This window comes from Nyctereutes procyonoides, unplaced genomic scaffold, assembly GCF_905146905.1.
Source record: "Nyctereutes procyonoides isolate TBG_1078 unplaced genomic scaffold, NYPRO_anot_genome, whole genome shotgun sequence".
Classification (NCBI taxonomy): Eukaryota; Metazoa; Chordata; class Mammalia; order Carnivora; family Canidae; genus Nyctereutes; species Nyctereutes procyonoides.
The window spans coordinates 2109282-2131114 of NW_026575123.1; the positions used below are offsets into that span (position 1 = coordinate 2109282).

The 21833-nt window shown below is 37.3% G+C and overlaps 2 protein-coding genes across 5 annotated transcripts in view; both read right to left on the reverse strand.

The window, feature by feature from the left end:
* Positions 1 to 2261: 2261 nt before the first annotated feature.
* On the reverse strand, positions 2262 to 12400 carry MAGOHB (mago homolog B, exon junction complex subunit). Of its 2 annotated transcripts, XM_055336777.1 has the most exons (7): positions 12250 to 12400; positions 10821 to 10916; positions 9643 to 10103; positions 6835 to 6893; positions 6007 to 6117; positions 3846 to 3928; positions 2262 to 2595 (listed from the first exon to the last, which is right to left on the reverse strand). In XM_055336777.1, exons 3-7 carry the CDS (start codon positions 9734 to 9736, stop codon positions 2496 to 2498), a joined length of 447 nt encoding a protein of 148 aa, XP_055192752.1. In that variant the 5' UTR covers positions 9737 to 10103; positions 10821 to 10916; positions 12250 to 12400; the 3' UTR covers positions 2262 to 2495. The 2 variants fall into 2 exon arrangements, with proteins under 2 accessions (XP_055192752.1, XP_055192753.1); XM_055336778.1 differs by lacking the exons at positions 9643 to 10103; positions 10821 to 10916; positions 12250 to 12400 and adding an exon at positions 9383 to 9624.
* A 4522-nt stretch (positions 12401 to 16922) lies between these two features.
* Positions 16923 to 21833, reverse strand: part of STYK1 (serine/threonine/tyrosine kinase 1) — a 34163-nt gene continuing 29252 nt past the window's right edge. For all 3 annotated transcript variants that reach the window (XM_055336833.1, XM_055336830.1, XM_055336831.1), the window contains exons 8-10: positions 21486 to 21526; positions 20813 to 20909; positions 16923 to 18551 (exon numbers count right to left, since the gene is read on the reverse strand). In XM_055336833.1, coding sequence (XP_055192808.1) covers positions 18347 to 18551; positions 20813 to 20909; positions 21486 to 21526 — 343 coding nt within the window. In that variant the 3' untranslated portion in view covers positions 16923 to 18346. The remainder of the gene's footprint in view (positions 18552 to 20812; positions 20910 to 21485; positions 21527 to 21833) is intronic.

The following is a 21833-nucleotide window of genomic DNA, read 5'->3' on the forward strand; positions in this document are numbered from 1 at the left end:
CTCACTCTATCTCAAATAAATAGTCTTTAGAAAAGAAAAAAGAAAGAAAAAGAAAGAGGAAAGAAAAAAGAAGAAAGAAAGAAAAAGAAAGAAAGAAAGAAAGAAAGAAAGAAAGAAAGAAAGAAGAAAGAAAGAAAGAAAGAAAGAAAGAAAGAAAGAAAGAAAGAAAGAAAAGAAAGAAAGAAAGAATAAATCAGAGACAATATAAAATATTTATCTTACTGACCTAGCCTCCAATCTTGGTTTGAATAGGAGAAACTCAGCAGACAGTGGGGACAGAGCATAACAAGTTAAGTCAGCACTGGAAGTGCTGAGAATGAAGACAAGGAGTAACACGTTAAAGATGTTTTAATCTAAGGACTATTACTCCCAACATTGTTCCAGCTTGATCATCTTATCAATGTCTTACTCAGGAGCCACAAAACAGTTATTTTGAGGAGCAACCAAACATTGTGGGCACACAGGTTAAAAGCGCACTTGTTTCTCCCTTTCTCCTTGAGGTTGGCACCTAAGTATAAGAAAATTACATGATTTTACACTGCATATCAATGTCTACAACTTGAACAGAAATGTTTCTTTTCATAAGAGACCTGGAGGTGATAACAGTATCATCTTGCACAGTGGAGATCAGGCAACTTTCCAGGGCAAACCTGGATGACGGCTATACATTTTCACTCAATGTGCAAGATCAAACAGGATTACATGGCAAACAGGATACCAAGAAATGCTCTACAGCTACAATGTCCAAAGGATAGGCACAAGGCACACCGGCTATCTAAATTTGATCAAAACTACATAGCACTAAAAAGTGGCCTGTTGACACCAATTACACCAGTTATTTTATTCTTAAGTGAAAAATCAACAGGACAGGATTTAGAAGAGATTTACTTCAGTAAATATTATTAAGTATAGAATCTAGAGTGGTTGTATTCATTTTACAATTCTTGTAACAAGTTTTATACTTGAAATCTTTCATAATTTTGAAAAATATTTTTAATTGAATAGGACTATAAATTCACTTAGACTAGCCACATCTCAAGTACTTATGTTGCTACCTTATTGGACTACAGATGCAGAACATCTCTATTTTCTCAAAGAAGTTGAGTGGACAGTCACTAGAACAAAGCTCAGGAGTACTGGCAAACCTTCAGAGACCAATTCTACCAATGAGGTCACCCAGTAAGTCCGGACTGACCACAGGGCAAGTGAATTATCACTACCAGGATGGCACACTTTTAAAAAGTAGAGGTTCAGATGGAGGAAGAACAATACCTGGGGCATAGTTACTAACAGGGGAAGTAATTAAAGATCAAGTCTATCAGCAAGAGGTTGCAGGGAACTGAAAATCATGAGTTGAACCTATGCTCATTTATAATTAGAATACATAGACACGAACATGTGCATTAAAGTCTCAATTTTTAATAACTTATAATGCTGAGAACTTATTTCCTACAAAAATACAATATATTGTGAAATATCTTATTGATAAAATCTTTTGTGAAATAAGGAGGGGATCCCTGGGTGGCTTAGTGGTTAGGTGTCTGCCTTCGGCCCAGGGCGTGATCCTGGAGTCCCAGGATCGAGTCCCACAACAGGCTCCCTGCATGGAGCCTGCTTCTCCCTCTGCCTGTGTCTCTGCTTCTCTTTGTGTGTCTCTCATGAATAAATTAATAAAATCTTAAAAAAAAAAGGAATAAAGGCATAATAAAAGATATGTTTAACTTGGAGTGCTGACTTCACTCTTGTAATACTGTAGGCAATTACTGACTATGCCAAAAATATTTAAATTCCAATAATTTCTGTAAGGTTGTGATAAATGTAAAAACCTGCTGTAAACAACTACTAGGGCAGCCCCAGTGGCGCAGCAGTTTGGCGCTGCCTGCAGCTTGGGGTGTGATCCTGGAGACCCAGGATCGAGTCCCACATCGGGCTCCCTGTGTGGAGCCTGCTTCTCCCTCTGCCTGTGTCTCTGCCTCTCTCTCTCTCTGTGTCTATGAATAAATAAATAAAATCTTAAAAAAAAAAAAAAAAAAACCAACTACTAGAGGCACCAAAAATTAAGTCCCATTAGGTATGGAAGAAATAAAGGAAGATTACAATTGCCTTTAATGAATGAAAATCTAGCAAAATATTTCTGCCTGAAAGAACTTCTGGCATAGGATGTACCTACTAAAACAACTCTTTATTATCTTAAACTGAATAAACAGACTTGGCCTTGTGAAAAAAAGAACAAAAGCAAAAAAATCACTCTCCATTCAGGCTTTGATATGTTTTATTAGAGCAAACTCTCAACAAAAGGTTGCTTTTATTTACAGAATTTCATGTGTGAGGACTGTCTAACCACTTGGACCCAAGTGAGAATAACCATTAGCCTATTTATGTATTTTCTTATTTTTAGTTGGCATACAAAAAAAAGTTTCACATTTATAAAAATCCCAATAGTGTAAATGACAAACCCCTAATTAAATATAAAAACAGCTTCAAAAACATACAATTTAGATTGGTTTAATCTTGAAATGTAATCCAATAAGACTAAATACTAAACATTTCAGGTCCTGTACCAAATAGTAAAATACTCGAAGGCCTTCAGGATCCCTAAAATTTAAAAAGATAAAAGTTATTATTTCGTTCCTAAAATAAAACACTTAATTTTAAAGTTAATTCCCAAAACAAAACAAAAACCAAAACAAAGGCATTCAGGAGAAAGGAAGGATCTGTCTCAACTAAAATGAACAAACTAAACAATTATCTCTGGATTTTCTACAAAAAAAATATAAATTTTCTTCACCAGTATTCATTACATATTTAAGTATTTATTTTCTTATAAAAGTAATAGCTATACATATCAAGAACAGAGAAAGTATATAAAATTATAAAGATAGAAAAAATAATACTCATAATACTATTAAATGTCACTCCTCACAGAATAACTATAAATATTTTGGCATTTCTCTATTTTCATAACTAAAATCATTCCCTGTGCTCTTTTTAACATTACTTTTTTGGTTACATTAAAAACAATTCACAAATGACTTTTAATTAACAATTCTTTGTTAAGACCTTTTGATTTCTTCCCAATTATAAGACTTTAGTGACCATTTTCTTGAATAATAAAGCCTTTTCATTGCTTTGACAGTATATCCCTAAAATAGATGTTCAGAAATGAAATTATTAAGTCAAAGATGAGTTTACAATCTTAACAGTTTTTCATGTATAATCATCACACTGCTTTCCAAAGAAAACTGTACCAATTTAAGATCCCAGTTAGGGTATGAATGCCACATCCTCCCTAACTGTGGGAAAATCAATGGATAGTTCAAAAATCTGGTTGGGCTTGATGAACCTAGCCTTTTGTATATAACAGTTACTATGCATTCATTCTTTTCTCCTTTCCTCTAATTGTTTTCTCCCTTCCTCTAAGTAATTAATTTATTAATTAAATTTCTTTCAAATGTTAAACTCAAGAAGAAAAATGATGTGATATTAAGCTACTGAGGTGATATAATCAATAAGGATTTCTTTACAAGATTATGAAACTTTATCCAGATTTTTACCAAAAACAGCTATTAAAATTTGGTCACAAAAAAAAAAAAAAAAATTGGTCACTATTATACATAGTGATCAAATTAAGATTTTTTTTTTAAAATCAGAAAAATACGCTGTTAGTCACTGTCAAAGTGGTTAGGCAAAGCAAGTCTTTAATGACATAAAAGTCAGAATTATATCTGGAGAATAAACTGGTAAGTTACTATTGAAATAATTCCAGATTATGGCTACCATTCCTTCTAAAATGAGTCTGTCAAATAAATTACATCAATTTAGTCAAAATACTTTAGCATACTCACTTTGACTGATTTACATCAATAAGAGAACCTATTTTTGATGTGGTAAAAGAAATGTGTTCATCTCCAATTACAATCTCAAGCTCCTGAAAAAAATAAAATAGATTAATGTAGTTAATATAAAACTCCATTTCAGAGACATCTGAATTCTTGTTGTCAAGAGATCCCAATTTTAGCTGCAAGTTTTCTAGCAGTCAGAGGAGAAAAAAAAAAAAAAAAAAACAGAAAAAAGAAAGAAACTTGATCTGATAGACATAAACTATGTAAAATAAAAACTCTGTAAAATAAAAATCCCATTGACTGCTCAGGAGTCCCCAATATTAGGATCAACTAAGACTGTTTTCCACAGATATTATAAATAAGACACTATACATATAAATGATGTATGTAAGAGTGACACATAAACGACTCATAAAGCTTATGAAAACAGTGATATTTACAAGCAAATGATGGTACTGATATGAGAGTCCTGGGCTGTTAAGACTGAGAGACTCAGAGTTGTTTGACTTCACAAAGCATGTAAAATTAATACCTACTAAAGCAAATGTAACATATTACAGACATTCTTAGTGTGCCCCAATTATTGTATAAATTTTTCCCTAGATTTTATCTGCAAATCTAAAATCAATAATTAAGAGGCTATGTGTGTAGTGATTTATCAGGTAAAATACCAAATGCCGTTAAAGAACATTTTAGCTATGTTTTGACCAAGAAACCTAATTATACACAGTTTATGACATGCACAAAATGGAGAATTAACTAAGGCTCTCAAACTATCATAGAATCTTTGACTTAAAGATCCAATTGATAGGGATACCTGGATGGCTCAGCAGTTGAGCGCCTGCCTCAGGTTGTGATCCCCAAGGTCCTAGGATCAAGTCCCGCATCAGGTTCCCCCAGGGAGCCTGCTTCTCCCTCTGCCTGTCTCTGCCTCTCTGTGTCTCTCATGAATAAATTAATTAATTTTTTAAAAATCCAATAAATGATTTCTGGAACATGCCTACCCCTCCCTACTAACCAAAACACATAAACCCATCATCAAGTGGGTAGATGAAAATACTGAGTTCTCTCTGAGTCTAAAAGAGATAAATGATTTGCTGTTATAGTGTCTGTTTTTTAGTACATATGTACCTATTGCATAAAAGAAACCAAGATTTAAAAAGTTACTTTTCAGAACTGTTTACGTCACATAAATACTATTAACTATTACCTTTGCTTTCCTAAAAAATGCCTCTTTAAATAGAAGAGTTAAGTGATTGCACAGAACATCAGCATTTGATTTCTCCATATTTTCTTCCAGTCAAGGAAGGGGATATAAAGTATAATCCTCAGGAATATACAAAAATGAAATTAACTGTTTCTTCCTCCAGGATTTGTATTTCAATTCTCCAAGAGTTGAAAAGACCCAATCAAACTGTCTTTCTACAGAGGGAAATTAAGCCTTCAAACTTCTCCAGAAGCCCTTTGAGAAACATTAATTACTCCGAAGGGAACAACAGGAGGCAAATGCGGTGGTCAGTTTGCACAAAGACGCAATCAAATCCCTCTCTTGGGCCTAAGGGTGCAAATAAGAGTTCTCAAAGTTATAAAAATGAAGAAAGTGAATTTTATGTTTTTTAAATTTTTAAAAGTCACAGAGAGAGAGAGAGAGAGAGAGGCAGAAGACACAGGCAGAGGGAGAAGCAGGCTCCATGCACCGAGAGCCCGACGTGGGATTCGATCCCGGGTCTCCAGGATCGCGCCCTGGGCCAAAGGCAGGTGCCAAACCGCTGCGCCACCCAGGGATCCCCAAGAAAGTGAATTTTATAGTCAATAAGAATCTTGTCTTGAATTTCACACTGTACTTTTTCTTAATAGAATTAATATACAATAGAAATTATTCATAACAGTGTGAAAACATCATAACTTTAATTCATGAAGCTACATAGAAGACTCGTCAGGAAGATGTCTAAATTCAGAGCTCTGCACTGACTCCTTTACTATTCAGAAGTAGGACAGAAAATGAGACTAAGTGAAATAAAATCAAAGAGTACTGATCAGATGCCTACTACATAAATGGAAAACCAAAGAATCAATGAGGATCTATTCTAAATAAATAAGTAGAAACACAACATTTATATTACCAGTTTCTACTACCATGCCTAAAGAACCACTGAACACGAACCTGTCGGCCAACTCTGTCAGGGGGAGGCCACAATGCATCATCTTCTTTTGTAATTTCACTGTCATCAATAATCCTCTTCAGTTCTTCCATTACACTCTTGTGTACATAAGCCTGAAAACAAGTTACAATAAAAATTCCACAATGTCTATTTCTTCCCACAACTCAGGATGAAATGATAATACAAAGTTACAAAACCTAAATATTCAGAGAGTATCACAGGAAAATCTAATACTGATTCCAAAAGTACAAGTTGGGAGGGAATCACTCATCTTACAACTTTATTAACTCTCTTGCCCTTTCCTTTAATATATATCTGTTACTAAATTAAAATAAATAAATTAATAACTTCCACTAGCCCCCTTTTAAAACTTTGGATCTGCTTTGTAACACGGGACTCAAATACATCTGAATGGTTAATGGTGATTTGGAAAATCTGTGTGGTGAACAGAGGCAAATACAAGTACATATCCCAGTTACTGCTCTGAACTTTTTCTTACTTAGCCCTAACTTTTGAGCCTTTCATGCAAAATTCACTGTGTTTAAATCTTGACTATCCATTAGTTTAATAAGGAGTGGGATAAGGAGACATAACTAATTATAAAATGAATGAAATTATATGTTCAAAAGTGGGACTACAACTTAATATACTCAGATTGCATCTACTTCTGTTACACATGCTACCGTTATATCTAATTTAAAGACTCCCTTTTCAACCTATAAATTGGCTTCTTTACAGCAATACAGCCTTAGGTATATTTTTGTAAATTCAAAAATGACATGAAGAAAATGGTCTAAATGTAGAAAATTAGACATTCAAAAAGAACTTACCTCCTTTCTGATCATGACATCATTTTTGTAATTGCTGTTGTTTGCATATCTAAGCTTTCCTGTGGGGAATACAAAAAAATTCAATTTATAACTGCAAAAACTGGTATAAATGAATAAACAAACAAATAAATAAATGACAATGTAAGCAATTTTGAAGGTAAAGACGATTTATACTATTTTCATTAATATTTCTGCCCTTTCAGCATAAGATCAATGCTAGACCTGTAAACACTCAAATATTTGTTGGTAAAAAGTTGGCTAAAGATGAAGCCAGTCATTTTCAAAACTTTCACGCCTTCAATAGATTTTTAAAATATTTAACATAATTTTTAAATATTTCATGCCTTCAATATAATTCAATATAATAGAGGGGTCATTTTTAAGGCTCATTTGCCTAAGCTATCTCATGAACTAGACAGGGACTCTGAAAAAGGAATTAATATTTTCTTTAAAGCCTATGTAGTAGGTCTCTATTGGCCCTAAGTCATTTACCCAGAGCATTAGATCTAATCGGTAAAACAACCCTTAAAAGGTTTTATTCTCTCAACTATTCATAGTTGAGAAAACAGAGTTAAATAACTTGCCCAGGGTCACAAAGATTCAGTTCTAGGTCTACCTTCTCCCAATACTCACGTTTTCCCCACTACTCCAAAGTGTTCTTTTAATTATCTCCTTCAAATTAATCTATGCATGGCAATGCTACTATTTAACACTGTGGCTAAGATACAAAACTATGTACTGCTTCTAGATAAAAGTCGGCCAGTTTGTTAGCTGACCTACACTTAACTTTAATCCATGACTTTTGTACTCCCTGATGCATGCTTCTCCTCATAGCTATAGTCAGTTGTTCATATACATATGTAATGTGGTCCTGATCTCTAAAATGATAGGTTACCCTCGTGCAGTGACCCTTGATCACTGAAGGAAGTATATGGAATGGTGTGGTGGCAGACAACTGGATGAAAACCACTGTTCTGGCATGAACTCTCCCTGATAATGAGACTACTTAATTTATGTGACTAAACATGATCTAGGCAAGCTGAAAGCTGTTCACAAGCAAAGGCACTAAAAGGAGTATCACCTAAGAAAAGATTAGATGGAGAATTCAGGTAAATTTGGCTCCTTAGCTAAATTTAGAAGAGACATGGCAAGAACATAGGAGAATAGTGATTAAGGTTTCTGAACTGCAGGGCTGTAGTTCCTTTGAGTTTCTTTATATGTCTGATACTATTCCCCCTTCCCTAATATGTGATGCTTCTGTGCTTTATCTTTCACTCACAGAACTCTGTCCAAAGCATAACACATCATTTAATATCCACACTGTTTTATGGCTAGTTTTACATCTTTGTTACCCAAAGCAAAACTCCTTCAGAGAAGTTGAAGAGACTTGCTCATTATTGTACCCTCAATTTTTGTATTTACATGTTGCCCAGCATATTAACGGGCATTCAAAGACAGAAAAATCTACCCAGGTGGACTGTCCTGGTTCTAAGGAGAGTTCAATATACAATAACTCTCTAAAGAGAATCAGGGCTCTCAAAACAAAATATGCTGCACCTACAAGGCAGCAGTTTCCACCTTATCCTTTGTTCATGCTACTTCCAACGGTCTGAATGTTTGTTGTTGTTTTTCCCTCACAGGCCAAGAAAATCGCTATTCTGGAGATGCCTGGGTGGCTCAGCGGTTGCGCGTCGGCCTTCGGCTCAGGTCGTGATCCCGGAGTCCTGGGATCGAGTCCCATGTCGGGCTCCCTGCATGTGGCCTGCTTCTCCCTCTGCCTGTGTCTCTGCCTCTCTGTGTCTCTCATGAATAAATAAATAAAATCTTTAAAAAAAAATGTCTATTCTCATTTCAAGACTCATCTTGAAAGAGGTTTTGGGCTACCTCCACCATGATCTCAAACCCACTTTTGCCCCACATTTTTTTTTTTTTTTTTTGGCAAGTATCTTTGGCATTTTGGCATGTAGAGAGAGTGTTTGAGACTCTAGTCAATGGTCTCCTTGGTGCCGGCCTCTCTGAACTAAATTCCTTTCTTGTTTCACCAACAGTAGATTCTCTGCCTTTGGCTTTTATCAGCGGCGCGCCCCCAATCTGGTCTGTTTGGGAACCCAGAATAGCCCTGCATACCAGCTACAATTTCAACTGTTACCTTCTCTAGGAAGCTTTCCTTGACGCCTACATGTAGCCCTAACCGTTCCCCTCGTTTGTATTCTTAACGCATCCTATGGGAACAACTATACTTAATCACCCAAACCACATCATTCTACCCATTCTTCCATAGGTGGAGCTTTTCCTTCTTCAGAGTGGGTCTCATTCCTATTCCTAGACACGTGGCCTTACAGACAGCGCCTGAACGAATACAATGGTTGAATGGGGAGTCCGAGAATTACCGGTCCCCGAAAGATTTTAAGCATCCATTGGACCAGGGCGTGGTGGGATGTTCTTTAAAATGTTCAAGGATGACGTCAAGTAAACTAGATGGCTTTAAGGTCTCTTCCGGTGCGCTGAACGTAGGATTCTCATTATCCTATGTTCAAGGTTTCAGTACCTGGCAGGATTAGATTTTCTGAATTCATTTACACCCGTGAATTTTCTTTTATGCAGAGAACCAACTTATGCTTCTCAGAGTCTTCAGTTCGTATTTACTCCGGCTCTAGCAGTGACCTCGGCCCCCACGACAGACTTGCAAGCCCACTGACGCTGGCTCACCGCACCCCGCCTCCTCGGAGTCCTCTCCGCCCCGCTTCCCCCAGCCGCGCATCGCGCTAGGCTGCGGCGGCGGCGGCGGCGCCCCGCTCCGCTGCTCACCGTCTGGCCGAAACTCGAACTCCAGAAACTCGTGTCCAAACTTGCCCTTGTGCCCTACGTAGTAGCGCAGGTAGAAATCGCTGGCCATAGCCATGTTTGCGCCCCCTGAAGCCCGCCCAAGGCCTGGCCAACGTGCCGCCGGGCGCCTGGCAGCCACGTCATCGCGCGGGATAAATGCGTCACTGCGGGCGCGCCTTTCCGCTCCCCGGTCCCTGGAGGACCGTGGGGAGGCGGACTCTCTAGTTGCTCAGAGGCGCCGGGGCGATAGGAACTTTGCTTAACTAAGTAAGGTTGGAGGACCATTTTCGCCCCCAAAATTAAGTAGATCATATTATATTGGCAAAACTAATAATTTTTTAAGGGTTTAGAATGAAGGTTTGCGAGTCGCTTTTCCTTCTCGAATCTCTAATTCTCGCGGCCTCCCGTCCTCACGAGGTGGGTGTGGCATCATTCCCCTTTATCTGGTGGAAAAAGAAACAGCCCAGAATCAGAATGGTAGACCCGGACCAGCGCCCTTTCCTGAAGTTAGATTCTTAACCGGGGCTTTCCCCTTTATACAATGATTGAACCTAGAATAGATACAGAGGCGAAGTAGAAAGAATCCATCAGACAAGAGGTCTGAAATTTGAAAAGCGCTTTGAAACTAGAAATCTCTGACATTTACTGTATTAAGAGAGTTCCTCTTAATAGTAAAACTTCCATCATTCAGTAAGGGTTGATCTTGTGGTAGCCTGTGGAGTTTGGGGAATGTGACTTAAGATCAAATGGTTTAGCCCACTTTTTTTTTTTTAATTTTATTTCTCCAGGGGGAGGGGCAGAGGTAGAAACAGACTCCCCGCTGAGCAGGGACCCCCCCCCCCCAGTTTGGGACTGCATCCTGGACTTGAGGGTCGTGACCTGAACGGTAGGCAGATGCCCAACTGGCTGAGTCACCCAGGCGCCCCAGCCGACGATTCTTACCAGAAAGAATTAAATTGGGGAGGTTAAAGTAGTGTTCCAGTATAGAATGGGTTTTGGAGGAAGTGGAAAGAAACTTAATACACAGTCTGCTTTTCAGATATTATTGATCACCCTGTTTTTACCATCAGAGTAATTCTGTTGGGTGACCTTTAACCTTCAGCAGGATATAGAGGAAAGAGTGGCAGTCAGAAGACCTGGGATTCATTCCCATCACTTACCTCTACTAACCGTGGTTTACTTAGTCACTGTTGACGCCTGTTTGTTCACCAACCGAGTGAATATCCTACAATCAACTTTGCCAAGCTCAGGAATTACTGAGAAGATCAAATGAGATAATAAATGTATAATAAGTTTTAAAATTTGTAAGACACATAATGACTTTAACATTTAGCATTTCTTATGTGCCAGAAATGGACAGACACTGGTAATAATAATAGACCCCTTTATACTGTTAGTCCAGAGAAGAAAGCAATCCTGTAGACATGTATTAACACGAGGAGGCAAACCTTAAAAGAAAGAATATTTTTAGCTCTTTGAAGAAGATTACAGGTGCAATAATAGCAGAACTTTGTACACCCAGCTTCAACTCCTGACTCACTGCTGTTCCCTGTCCCAAAGGAACAAGTTCATCAGGGAGCCAAGCTGCAGTCATGGCTTTTAAAGACATCGGGAAAACACCCGTGGAACCAGAGGTAGCAATTCACAGAATTAGAATTACCTAACCAGCTGCAACCTAAAGTCTTTGGAGAAGGTATGTACTGACTTGATCAGAGGCACAAAGGAAAAGAATCTCAAAGTGTAAGGACCAGTTTAGATGCCTACCAAGGCTCCTGAGAATCACTATAAGAAAAATTCCTTATGGTCCAGGTTCTAAGACTTGGAATCATTTTCAGATGAGGATCCACAAGCGATTCATAGATTTGCACAGCCCTTCTGAAATTATTAAGCAAATTACTTCCATCAGTATTGAGCTAGAAGGTGAGGTTGAAGTCACCATTGCAGATGCTTACATCAACCTTTTTAATAAATTGGTTATCAGTTATTAAAAAAGAAAAGAAAGGATGTTCTTAAATGCTGGTAGTACAGCAGAAGCAAGTCATTTTATTGGGGACTAGGGGAAACTGAAGAAAGGGAAGTATCAAGGAAGGCTTATGACCAGACCTACTATTTAAATTAGACCTCCTTGAATAAATTTGGTATATGTTCAAAGGGAAAGAAAGCATTCCAGGCAGAAAACAGCCTAAGCAAAAAAACAGCCTAAGCAAAGGCATAGTGTGTGATTTGGGAAAGCGAAGAAATTCACTATAGTTAACACATAAGATTCTTGCGAGTAGAAAAACTAGAAAGGCAGATTGGGCCAGATTATGTTGAATCTGTATTAACATATATATCGTCAATATAGAAATCTGTATTAATCATTGTATAAGTGTTAATATAGAAATCATTCAGTCCCTGCCATTCAGTTCTGCCATTCAGTTCTGCCATTATGGAAAATAAACAAGACACATAAAGCACTATCCCTTATCGTTAAGGTCAACTAACCATTCGGTTTGACCAGGATTTGAGAGTTTCCTGGGATGTGGAACTTTCAGTTTTAAAGCCCGCAAAGTCCCAGGCAAACTGGGATGAGTTGGTCAGTGTACTTACCACAAGAATAGCCCACAGAAATTTGGCCACAATATTCCATAGTAGCTCTGAAAATACAAGCAGTAATCCATTTGGCTTGGTTTTTTGCAGGGAGCATCATTCAATATCTTTAGATTCCCTACTGCATGTTCTTCAGATATTTGGCACACATGCCAGTGTTCATCTTCATGCTTATGTAAGAGAGCTACAGGTACTAGAACTAAGACTATGTAGGTAGCATGTGTGGAATGCACAGTGTTAAGATCTTTATAGGCCGCTTACTTTTTTTTATCCCCTATAAAGACTTCTGAGGCAAAGACTAATCCTCTCTAACCCTCTCTGTTTTTAAAATGAAATGTGAAAATATATGTACTTAATCCTTTATATATAAAAAAATAAAATAAAATAAGCCTTGAGGCACCTGAGTGGCTCAGTGATTGAGCATCTGCCTTTGGCTCAGGGTGTGATCCCAGAGTCCTGGGATTGAGTCTCACATCGAGTTCCCCACAGGGAGCCTGCTTCTCCCTCTGCCTGTGTGTCTCTGTCTCCCTTTGGGTCTCTCATGAATAAATAAATAAAATCTTTAAAAAATAATAATAAGCCTTACTATCTCTTGTATCTTATAAGGATTGCAAAGTGATAAAGCATTTGTTTTTTGTGGTCTTCTTGGGTGTTACACAACAGAGATGTGGAAATGTTCTGAATAGCTCTTAAGCACTTGAAATGTGGCTGGTGAGATCAGGAACTGAATTTTTAGTTCAATGAAATATTTCATTTGTAAGAACCATTTCATATATTTTAACTTGGGCTGGAAACAGAAAATATATTTCAAACTGAGAAATCTCCATCTCAGTTGCTGTAGGGTTCAAATTAGAGCATATTTACTAATATTACCAGAGTTTATTTAGGAAAATAAATGTTTGGGCAGCTTAAATGAAGCCAAATGAATAACTACTTCTGTCTTCGCTAAGGCAACCTATCTGTGGTTAGCTTTAAAATATCCTGCAATTGGGACGCCTGGGTGGCTCTGCAGTTGGGTACCTGCCTACAGCTCAGGTCATGATCCCGGGATCAAATCCTGCATTGGGCTCCCTGCGAGGAGCCTGCTTCTCCTTCTTCCTGTGTCTGTGCCTCTCTCTCTCAGTCTGTGCCTCTCATGAATAAATAAATAAATCTTTTAAAAATATAATAGCCAAGAAATACGCATTTGATTTCCAACTCTAGCCAAAATTAAGGCTTAATGATTTAATCAAATACACAATATTCATTGAAAAAATAATTATTTTCCCCTGAGATTTTAAGTTTATTGCTTTCAGCTTCACAGTAATGAATCAAGTCAGAGGGCTATGGTCAGAGATGATTATTTCTTATAAGTGTTAGTCTGTTAAAATATTCTGATTTTACCTGCAACTAAAATTCTCTTTTCCTTTGATCTCTCAGATCTCTGTCCTCAGATTTTTCTTTTGCCTTTTGCCTCATTATTTAAAATTATCAAATAAATCCTACTTAAAATTTTCAGAAATAAGTTCTGAATTTCCTGAGATAAATACTGGAGAGGATAGGCTTTGTTGTATTTTATCAGTAGCTTTTGAATAGTTTGAATTTTTATTTACAGAACAAAAGCTGCCAGGGCTATCTCATTCCATTAAATGGATCAGAGTAATAAATCAAGAATATTATATAATCTAAAACCACATTCTAATTTAAAAATTTAATTAGATTTAATTTAAATTAGATTTAAATTAGATTTAATTTAAAAATTTTTATTGTCAGAATGAGATGGTCTGTTTCAGCCTTTATGCCATCCACCCACCTTTCTCTTCTTTCTTCTAAAACAGACTTCTCCAGAAGCCAGGTAGCTCAGTCGGTTAAGTGTCTGACTCGACTTCAGTTCAGGTCAGAGGATCAAGTCCTGTCTGGGCTCCATGCTTAGCGTGGAGTCTGCTTGTCCCTCTCCCTCTTCTCCTCCCCCTGCTCATGCGCGCATGCCCTCTGTCTCTCAAATAAATAAATAAATAAAATCTTTAAAAAATAAAATAAAATAGACTTCTCTATGAAATTTTAACCATAATGTCTTTTTAACCACTTGATGATATTACTTTTTTAAAACACTGTCATGCAGAAACACCAAAATTTTCACACCATTTTTCCCAGATATGTTCATATGTGGTGAACACTATTGCTAGATTATTATGATATGATGATATATTTAATTCCAGTATTCAAAGTAATGATTTTTTCCAGTATATGACAATGCTATACACTTCTAACACATAGCATGACTACTAACTCTTCCAAAACAAGTAAAAACAGTCTCTAAATTAAGTATAATAGGCTATCCTCCCAGTTTTCCATAGCATTTGCCATACGTATTTGTTTAAATGAGCTATGATAAAGCAAAAATTTAATAAAAATTATTATAGCAAGGTAAAGATTAAGAAGATTCTATCCAGGCAGATAGACAATTGCTATCTCAGGGGTTGGCTCAGCGGTTTAGCGCCACCTTCAGCTCAGGGCATGACCCTGGAGACCCAGGATGGAATCCCATGTCGGGCTCCCTGCATGGAGCCTGCTTCTCCCTCTGCCTGTCTCTGCCTCTCTCTCTCTCTCTCTCTCTCTCTCTCTCTCTCTCTCTCTCTCTGTGTGTGTGTGTGTGTGTGTGTGTGTGTCTCTCATGAATAAATAAATTTAAAAATCTTTTTAAAAAAACATTCTATCCATTAGCTTACTTTTCTTCAAAACTAGTGAAAAAATTACTCAGTTTTAATAACAAAACACTTAAATCTACCATGGAAAACCCTAGTGTTCTGCATAAGCGTGATTTGAAACTACTAGTTCATACTATTCTAAGTTACACTACATTTTCAACTTTCAATTAGACACTTTTCCAGATGGGTGTTTGCTCAGTTCCTAGCTATGTTAGAACCTTTTTTAACCAATAAAGGATAAATTGGAAGAAAGATCTGGGGAGAGGGGAATCAAAACTATGAAACAAATGCTAGCACAAATTCAACTTAATTGAATGGTAAATATTTTAATTCTCTTTTCCATTCCTTAGCTCAGAAACACCTGGTTTGGCTGACCAGTTAAAATGCCAAAAATATAATCCCGCTTTTGGAGAAAGCCTGGCCAAATAAGGGAAAGACAAAAAAAAAAAAAAAAAAAGACAAAAAAAATAAGGGAAAGACCCAGTTTTCTTAGATTAAACAATTACTGTATCCATTTTTCTCAGCCTAATCCAGGACAACAAAATTAAGGGCAAAAATATTTATTATTTTAAGGGCAAAAATATTTAAATAGCAATTATCTACTGCTTTCCCTCCTACCAAAATAACTAGTAACATACAGTATGAAAGAGCAATGCTCTCATTCATTATGCATCATTTTCTTCCTAACCTCACTATGCCCCCACCTACTTCCCTACTTGCAGTTCCTCAAATAAAGTATGCTTTTTTCCTTGCCCCAGAGTTTTCACACACATAGTCCATCTCTCCTCTCCCAGATGGCTCTTCTCTCTCTTTATGAGGCTCACTTACCTACCCCTAAGGTGTGAGTTTAAATGCCATTTCTTCAGGGAGGTCTTCATTTTACATTTTACTTTTCCTTCTACTATAGTTTTTCTTCATAGCACTTACCACTATTTGTATTATACCCACTCAAATATATAAGTAAAATCTATTTCTAGACTGTAATCAAAGCTCTCTGTTTTGCCCAACACCTAGAACAGTGTCTGGCACAGTTGGCCCTAATGTTAACTCACCTTTCTTAAAATATTTGAATTAATACATAAATATTTTGTAAATTTAATCAAACAGCCAAGCAACAACAGTGAGATTCTATAGGACTTGATTGTTTTGTACCAAGCCACTCTACCTCCCTTCTCCCTATTGCAACTTAACACCCACGCATTTAAATCCTTACTAGTGTGGTATTCCTACGGGAGCCAGAATCATTATTCAGTTGGATGATTAATCATGACCTCATTAGGATTCTAATGTCTACAAAATTTTCAACTACCAGTTATCTTTCCTACAGCAGCCTTAGGTGTCTCCCAGAGCACTCAGAGTATTCTTTAAAATCACATGTCCAAGTAAATTGTCATCGTCATGGTATTTTCAGTATTTTTAAATAGTAGGAGGCTACTATCATCATCCAGGATCTCATATAAAATGATGAGCTTATTTTTTTAGTCATGTGGTACTTGTCCCATACCATCCTTCAGTATGTGACTGACAGACTGAGATTCTCTTTTTGGCTACAGTATACATTTTTTAAAGATTTTATTTAAGATTTTATTTATTTATTTATTCATGAGAGACACACAAGGGGAGAGAGAGAGGCAGAGACACAGGTAGAGGGAGAAGCAAGCTCCATGCAGGGAGCCTGATGTGGGACTCGATCCCAGGAATTGATCCCAGAACTCCAGGATCATCCCCTGAGCCAATGGCAGGCGCTAAACCACTGAGCCACCCAAAGATTTTATTTATTCTTGAGAGACTCTTAAGAGAAAGGCAGAAGCATAGGCCGAGGGAGAAGTAGGCTCCCTGTGGGGAGCCTGATGTGGGACTCAGTCCCAGGACCCCAGGATCATGACCTGAGCCAAAGACAGACACTCAACCAACTGAGCTACACAGGCATCCTGGCTACAGTAGATTCTAAATGTAAAAGATATGAAATATTCTAGGAGAGGAAGGGAAAAAGAAAGAAAATCACCATTTATTGAGCACATATGAGCCAAATATATACCAATATATATTCTTGTTCAGTCCTCACAACAACCCTGTGAGGTAGGTATTATCTCCATTTTACACATAAGGAATCAGTTTTCTGACAATGTAGATTGTCTTGAATTTTTCTGTTGACATGAACTTCCATTTGTTTACTTCTCTCCTCCCTGTTGTAGAGATTTGGGCAGCTGTATACTAGAAAATCCAACTTTTATTCAATAAATACTAATTTAACAAAATAAATTTCACAATACATTAATGAATGTTTGAATCAGAAACTACCAGCCTTCTGTCTCAGATTACATCATTTTCTAACCCTTTTAAAGGCTTTCTAGACAACTAAGCATTCTTGCTTGGCTTTCACATTTCTTACTTATTAAATCCATATGTAGTACAGGTGACCCTTGAACAATACAGGGATTAAGTGTGCCTATCTGTGCACAGTCAAAACTCTGCATATGACTTTTGACTCCAGAGCTTAACTAGTAATAGCGACTGTTTACCAGAAGCCTTACCAAAAACAGTCAACACATATTTTGTATGTTCTATGTATTATATACTGTATTCATACAGTAAAGTAATCTAGAAAATAGAAAATCATAAGGAAGAGAAAATATATTTACAGGATTGCACTGTATTTATCAAGAAAAAAAATCTATGTATAAGTGGACCCACACAGTCCAAACCCATGTTGTTCAAAGGTCAACTGTATATTCATTACCAGCCTAATAGACTCTCTTCTAGTTAAAGTAGTACCAGCAGAGTTCACTTGTCTCATAATTAGATGAAAAAAGAGACCACCTATCTCTTAATCTATACCCAAAAGGAAACTCGTACGTTTTCTTTCATAGTCCTCCTGTCCTGCATGAACAGACCAGGACTGAAGAACTTTATCTCCTTCCTCCACCTTCTGTTTGAAGGATGACCTTGATCCATGTCTATACTCCTGAGCAAAAATAACTTTTGATTTTCTTTCTCATCAACTTCTTTATCAGCTCTCTATTCCCTCAGTTGATTCCAACTTCTCTGGACCCAATAATAATCTAAATAAAAATATGCTTCAAGAGGAAACCAGCCTGTGTGGGAAGATCAGCTTATTTAGCAATGCCAGACACATAGATTTCTAAACTTTCTTTGCATTGATACTCTCCACCACATCTACTCTGGGTCTTCAGGATTGGGGTGGCAGAAATGAAACTGGACTTCTCAGTCTCCAGGGCATGTATATGGAGTATGTTTCCTGATCTAGCACCATTTTGGATAACTAGGGAAATGTGTAGGGGAATATCCTATTTTTCCCTTTATGTCTCACTAGAAAGCTATTCTCTCTTCTCAGAGGAATTCATTCCAATAGTATATGATCATACATAAATATTCTTTCCCCAGGATCTTCAAAGGATGCTGTAGCTATAGGAGAGGCTGTCCATGCTGATACCAGCCACAGCTGCATACCATTCAGGCACCACCAACTCTGGTACTTGCAACACAGCTTTGTCATCTGCAGTTTGAGCAGCAGTTTCTAAGCGTGAGTGTAGCTCTTGAAGTGAGGGGCGGTTCTCCTCACTCCAGCGCCAGCAGGACTTCATAAGACTATACCTGAAAGGGGAACAAGAGAAACTAACTTCCTTGATAAGACAAATGTTTGAGGAATATGTCTCTTCTCCTAACAAACCTTAACAACAACAACAAACCCTTGCAGTTCTTTAATCTACTTCTCATTGTCCTCTCATAGTCTTCCCAGATAATAATATTCCTTCTTATCCTCAAAGACCTTGCCTAACTGAACCCCTTTCCCCCAGCCAAGTCAGTGTCTTGCTATGCCTAAGATGTGGCTGTCAACACCCAACTCTGTCTTTGCTCATGCTATGCTCAATTGCCTGAGTATCTTTCCCATGGTTGTCATTTCCTACAGCTTTGTTTTAGATCTAAATCCTTCTATGCAACCTTCCCTTATAAGCCTCAGCCCACACTGTGTCTCCCACACTCTTTTCTGCAGTAAAGAGTACAGTGAGACAGTGTAAGAGATGCTAATTTAATAACACTGATAACATTTAGCAAGAACTTATTTTATAAGGCATGGTGGTGAAACTGAGCATGCATTATTTTAGCCTCACAATAACTTTGAGGTAGGATTATCATCATTATACCTATTTTAAGATAAGCAAACAATGTCCCATAAAGTAGCAGGACTAGGAGTGTCTTTTTACCCCTATGATGTGAGTCTGAGCTTTTCAAAATCTTTCTTTTATGTTGCCTCCCACTTTATGTTGATTTTTCAAGGTTGTTTCAGATATGTCCTCATCCAAATATTAAATTCTCCAAAATCCAGTAATAGTCCTATAAATCTGTGCATGTCAGATTGATGGGGTGAAATTAGGCAGATGCTCAGCTGAACAGGACTGGAGTAAAACAAGGCTACCCCAGGTTTTTGCAGATACTTTATTGGTTAAATGTCTCCCCTCCCCTAATATAAAGGACAGATTTTTACACATAGATAATAAAGCCTATAAAAAATATGTTTTAGGGATCCCTGGGTGGCGCAGCAGTTTGGCGCCTGCCTTTGGCCCAGGGCGCGATCCTGGAGACCCGGGATCGAATCCCACGTCGGGCTCCCGGCGCATGGAGCCTGCTTCTCCCTCTGCCTGTGTCTCTGCCTCTCTCTCTCTCTCTCTGTGACTATCATAAAAAAAATTTTAAAAAAATCTTTAAAAAATATGTTTCAACAATCATTCTAGTATACCCAGGCAGTATTATACTATATATATGCATGTGTGTATATATATATGTATGTATATAGTTATGACATTTGACATTTATAATCTGCTCAATACAGTAACTATTGGTGGGAAACTCAGTTGATGGAAATCTACCCTTTCAAGGCTGAAAAATTATAACAAAAATCTTATCAGAAATTTATATTAATATACTCTCCTCTGACTTCTTACATTTTATTTAACTTTTTCTTATATTCTATAACAATCCCTTTTTGTAATTTATAGGTTACAAAATACTGTGTATAATTTTTAACTTTTCCATTTTCTGCCTCTGCACTGACTCATCAGCTGTCCCCTTCTGCTGATATTATTGGATGCTCCTCCCATCCTTCTAATTTCTTCTACCCCTCCTTCTTCTGGTTGGCTTCTAATTTGCTCAGAAATGGGAAAAACAGTCAATATTTTATAAAAGTTATATACCAAATAAGAGCCAGTGAGTTACTCTAGAATAATGGATTTTATAGCAGCTATATTAGAACTGAGGCTGGCAGTCTCTGACTGATAACATTTAGACAAAACACTAATGTATTTGCATTGGATTTGGTCCACTTCTTACCTATTTTAGAAGCTTCTAGAAGAACTAAATTTTATCAACTTAGATTGCTGATATAGTTTTCAGTAGTTGCCTCAACACTATGTGTGTGTGTGTGTGTGTGTGTGTACACATACATATATACAGATTTAAGGACATATATATATATGATATATGAGCAGATGTATTTTACTGCATAGGTTTGTCTAAGGCTTTATATTAGCACATAAAGGTGGACTACGGATCATCTGAGCCACTTTAAAAGGGCATGGTTGATGGAGATCAAAAAGGAGTTGTTGGGCAGCCCCAGTGGCTCAGCGGTTTAGCACTGCCTTCAGCCTGGGGTGTGATCCTGAAGACCCAGGATGGAGTCCCACATCAGGCTCCCTGCATGGAGCCTGCTTCTCCCTCTGCCTGTGTCTCTGCATCTATCTCTCCCCCGCCCTCTGTGTGTGTGTGTGTGTGTGTGTGTGTCTAATGAATAAATAAATAAAATCTTAAAAAAAAAGGGAGTCATAATAAGAGAAGAGTAGGCCCTAAAAGCCACTTACATGGTATGTGTGCAACTACTGGGTTTCTTCATGATTTTCCTTCGCTGGAGATGCTGTAGGATGCTGGTAGGAGGGACTTCAGGATATGGTGGTGCCCCTGTTGGGATGGAAAAAAATGAGAGTAGGAAAGGAACTTTAAGTCCTCTAGAATATAAACTATATCATGACACTTCATCCACCAAGCTAATTGCTTGCAAAAGGTAGAGCCAAAGGAAAGATACTAGATACAATATAGCTGCTCCCTAGTGATCAAGGAAGAAAATAACTTAGAGAATTTGGGGGATGAAAAAAGGTGTTTGAGAGGAAAAAAACTGATCATTCAAGAAAATGTTGAGTCTTTATGAAAGTAATAACGCAAAGTGAGAAATGAGAACAGCTCTCCACTCCCCAAACATGGAAAAGTACTGCATTTTCTCCATCAAATAGATTAATAAATCTAAGGACAATGTATTTATACAAAATCACTCTTGGAATTATTATTAGGATTTTAAAACATCTTTGGAATTGGTAAAGTGTTGAGGAAAAGAAAGAAAAGGAAAGCAAAAATTAGAAAGGTAAATAGAGGAGAGTGATTTCATGTAAGCCCAGTTTAAACCTCTTTCCATAACATATGCCATCCCCCAAACATACTTGTTTATTTGCATACAGGTACTACTTTAGGGATCCGCCTTACCTAGAGTCACCATCTCATAAAGCAGGATCCCAAAAGACCAGCTGTGAAAGAAACAAAGCCATTTACTTAATTTCTATTTCTGCCTTTTTTCCTAAAGAGAGCTCACTTAAACTATCAGGGTCCTTCAGTAAGAATCATATAAAGGCAATGAAGGGGAATTGAAAGTGTCTTGTAACATAAGCAAAGTAATTAGAAAGCATTTCTGTTCAATACCCTTCAAGTTTAATCTCCTTAAAGACTGGATTTATGTCTCCTTTCTTCTATATTTCACATTCATAGATGTTTACTATAATTTGCTAAATTGTGTGTGTATGTGTTCATGCAAAAACACAAGCACATCTACCCAAA

Bases quoted from the DNA above. Each gene is read 5' to 3' on its own strand.
- MAGOHB (XM_055336777.1), bottom strand. From the start codon at position 9,736: ATGGCTATGGCCAGCGATTTCTACCTGCGCTACTACGTAGGGCACAAG. The intron at 6,894-9,642 runs GTGAGCAGCGGA...TATTCCCCACAG, and splicing joins GTTCGAGTTTCGGCCAGACG to GAAAGCTTAGATATGCAAAC. The intron at 2,596-3,845 runs GTGAGTATGCTA...TTTAAATTTTAG, and splicing joins ATTGATGTAAATCAGTCAAA to GGATCCTGAAGGCCTTCGAG.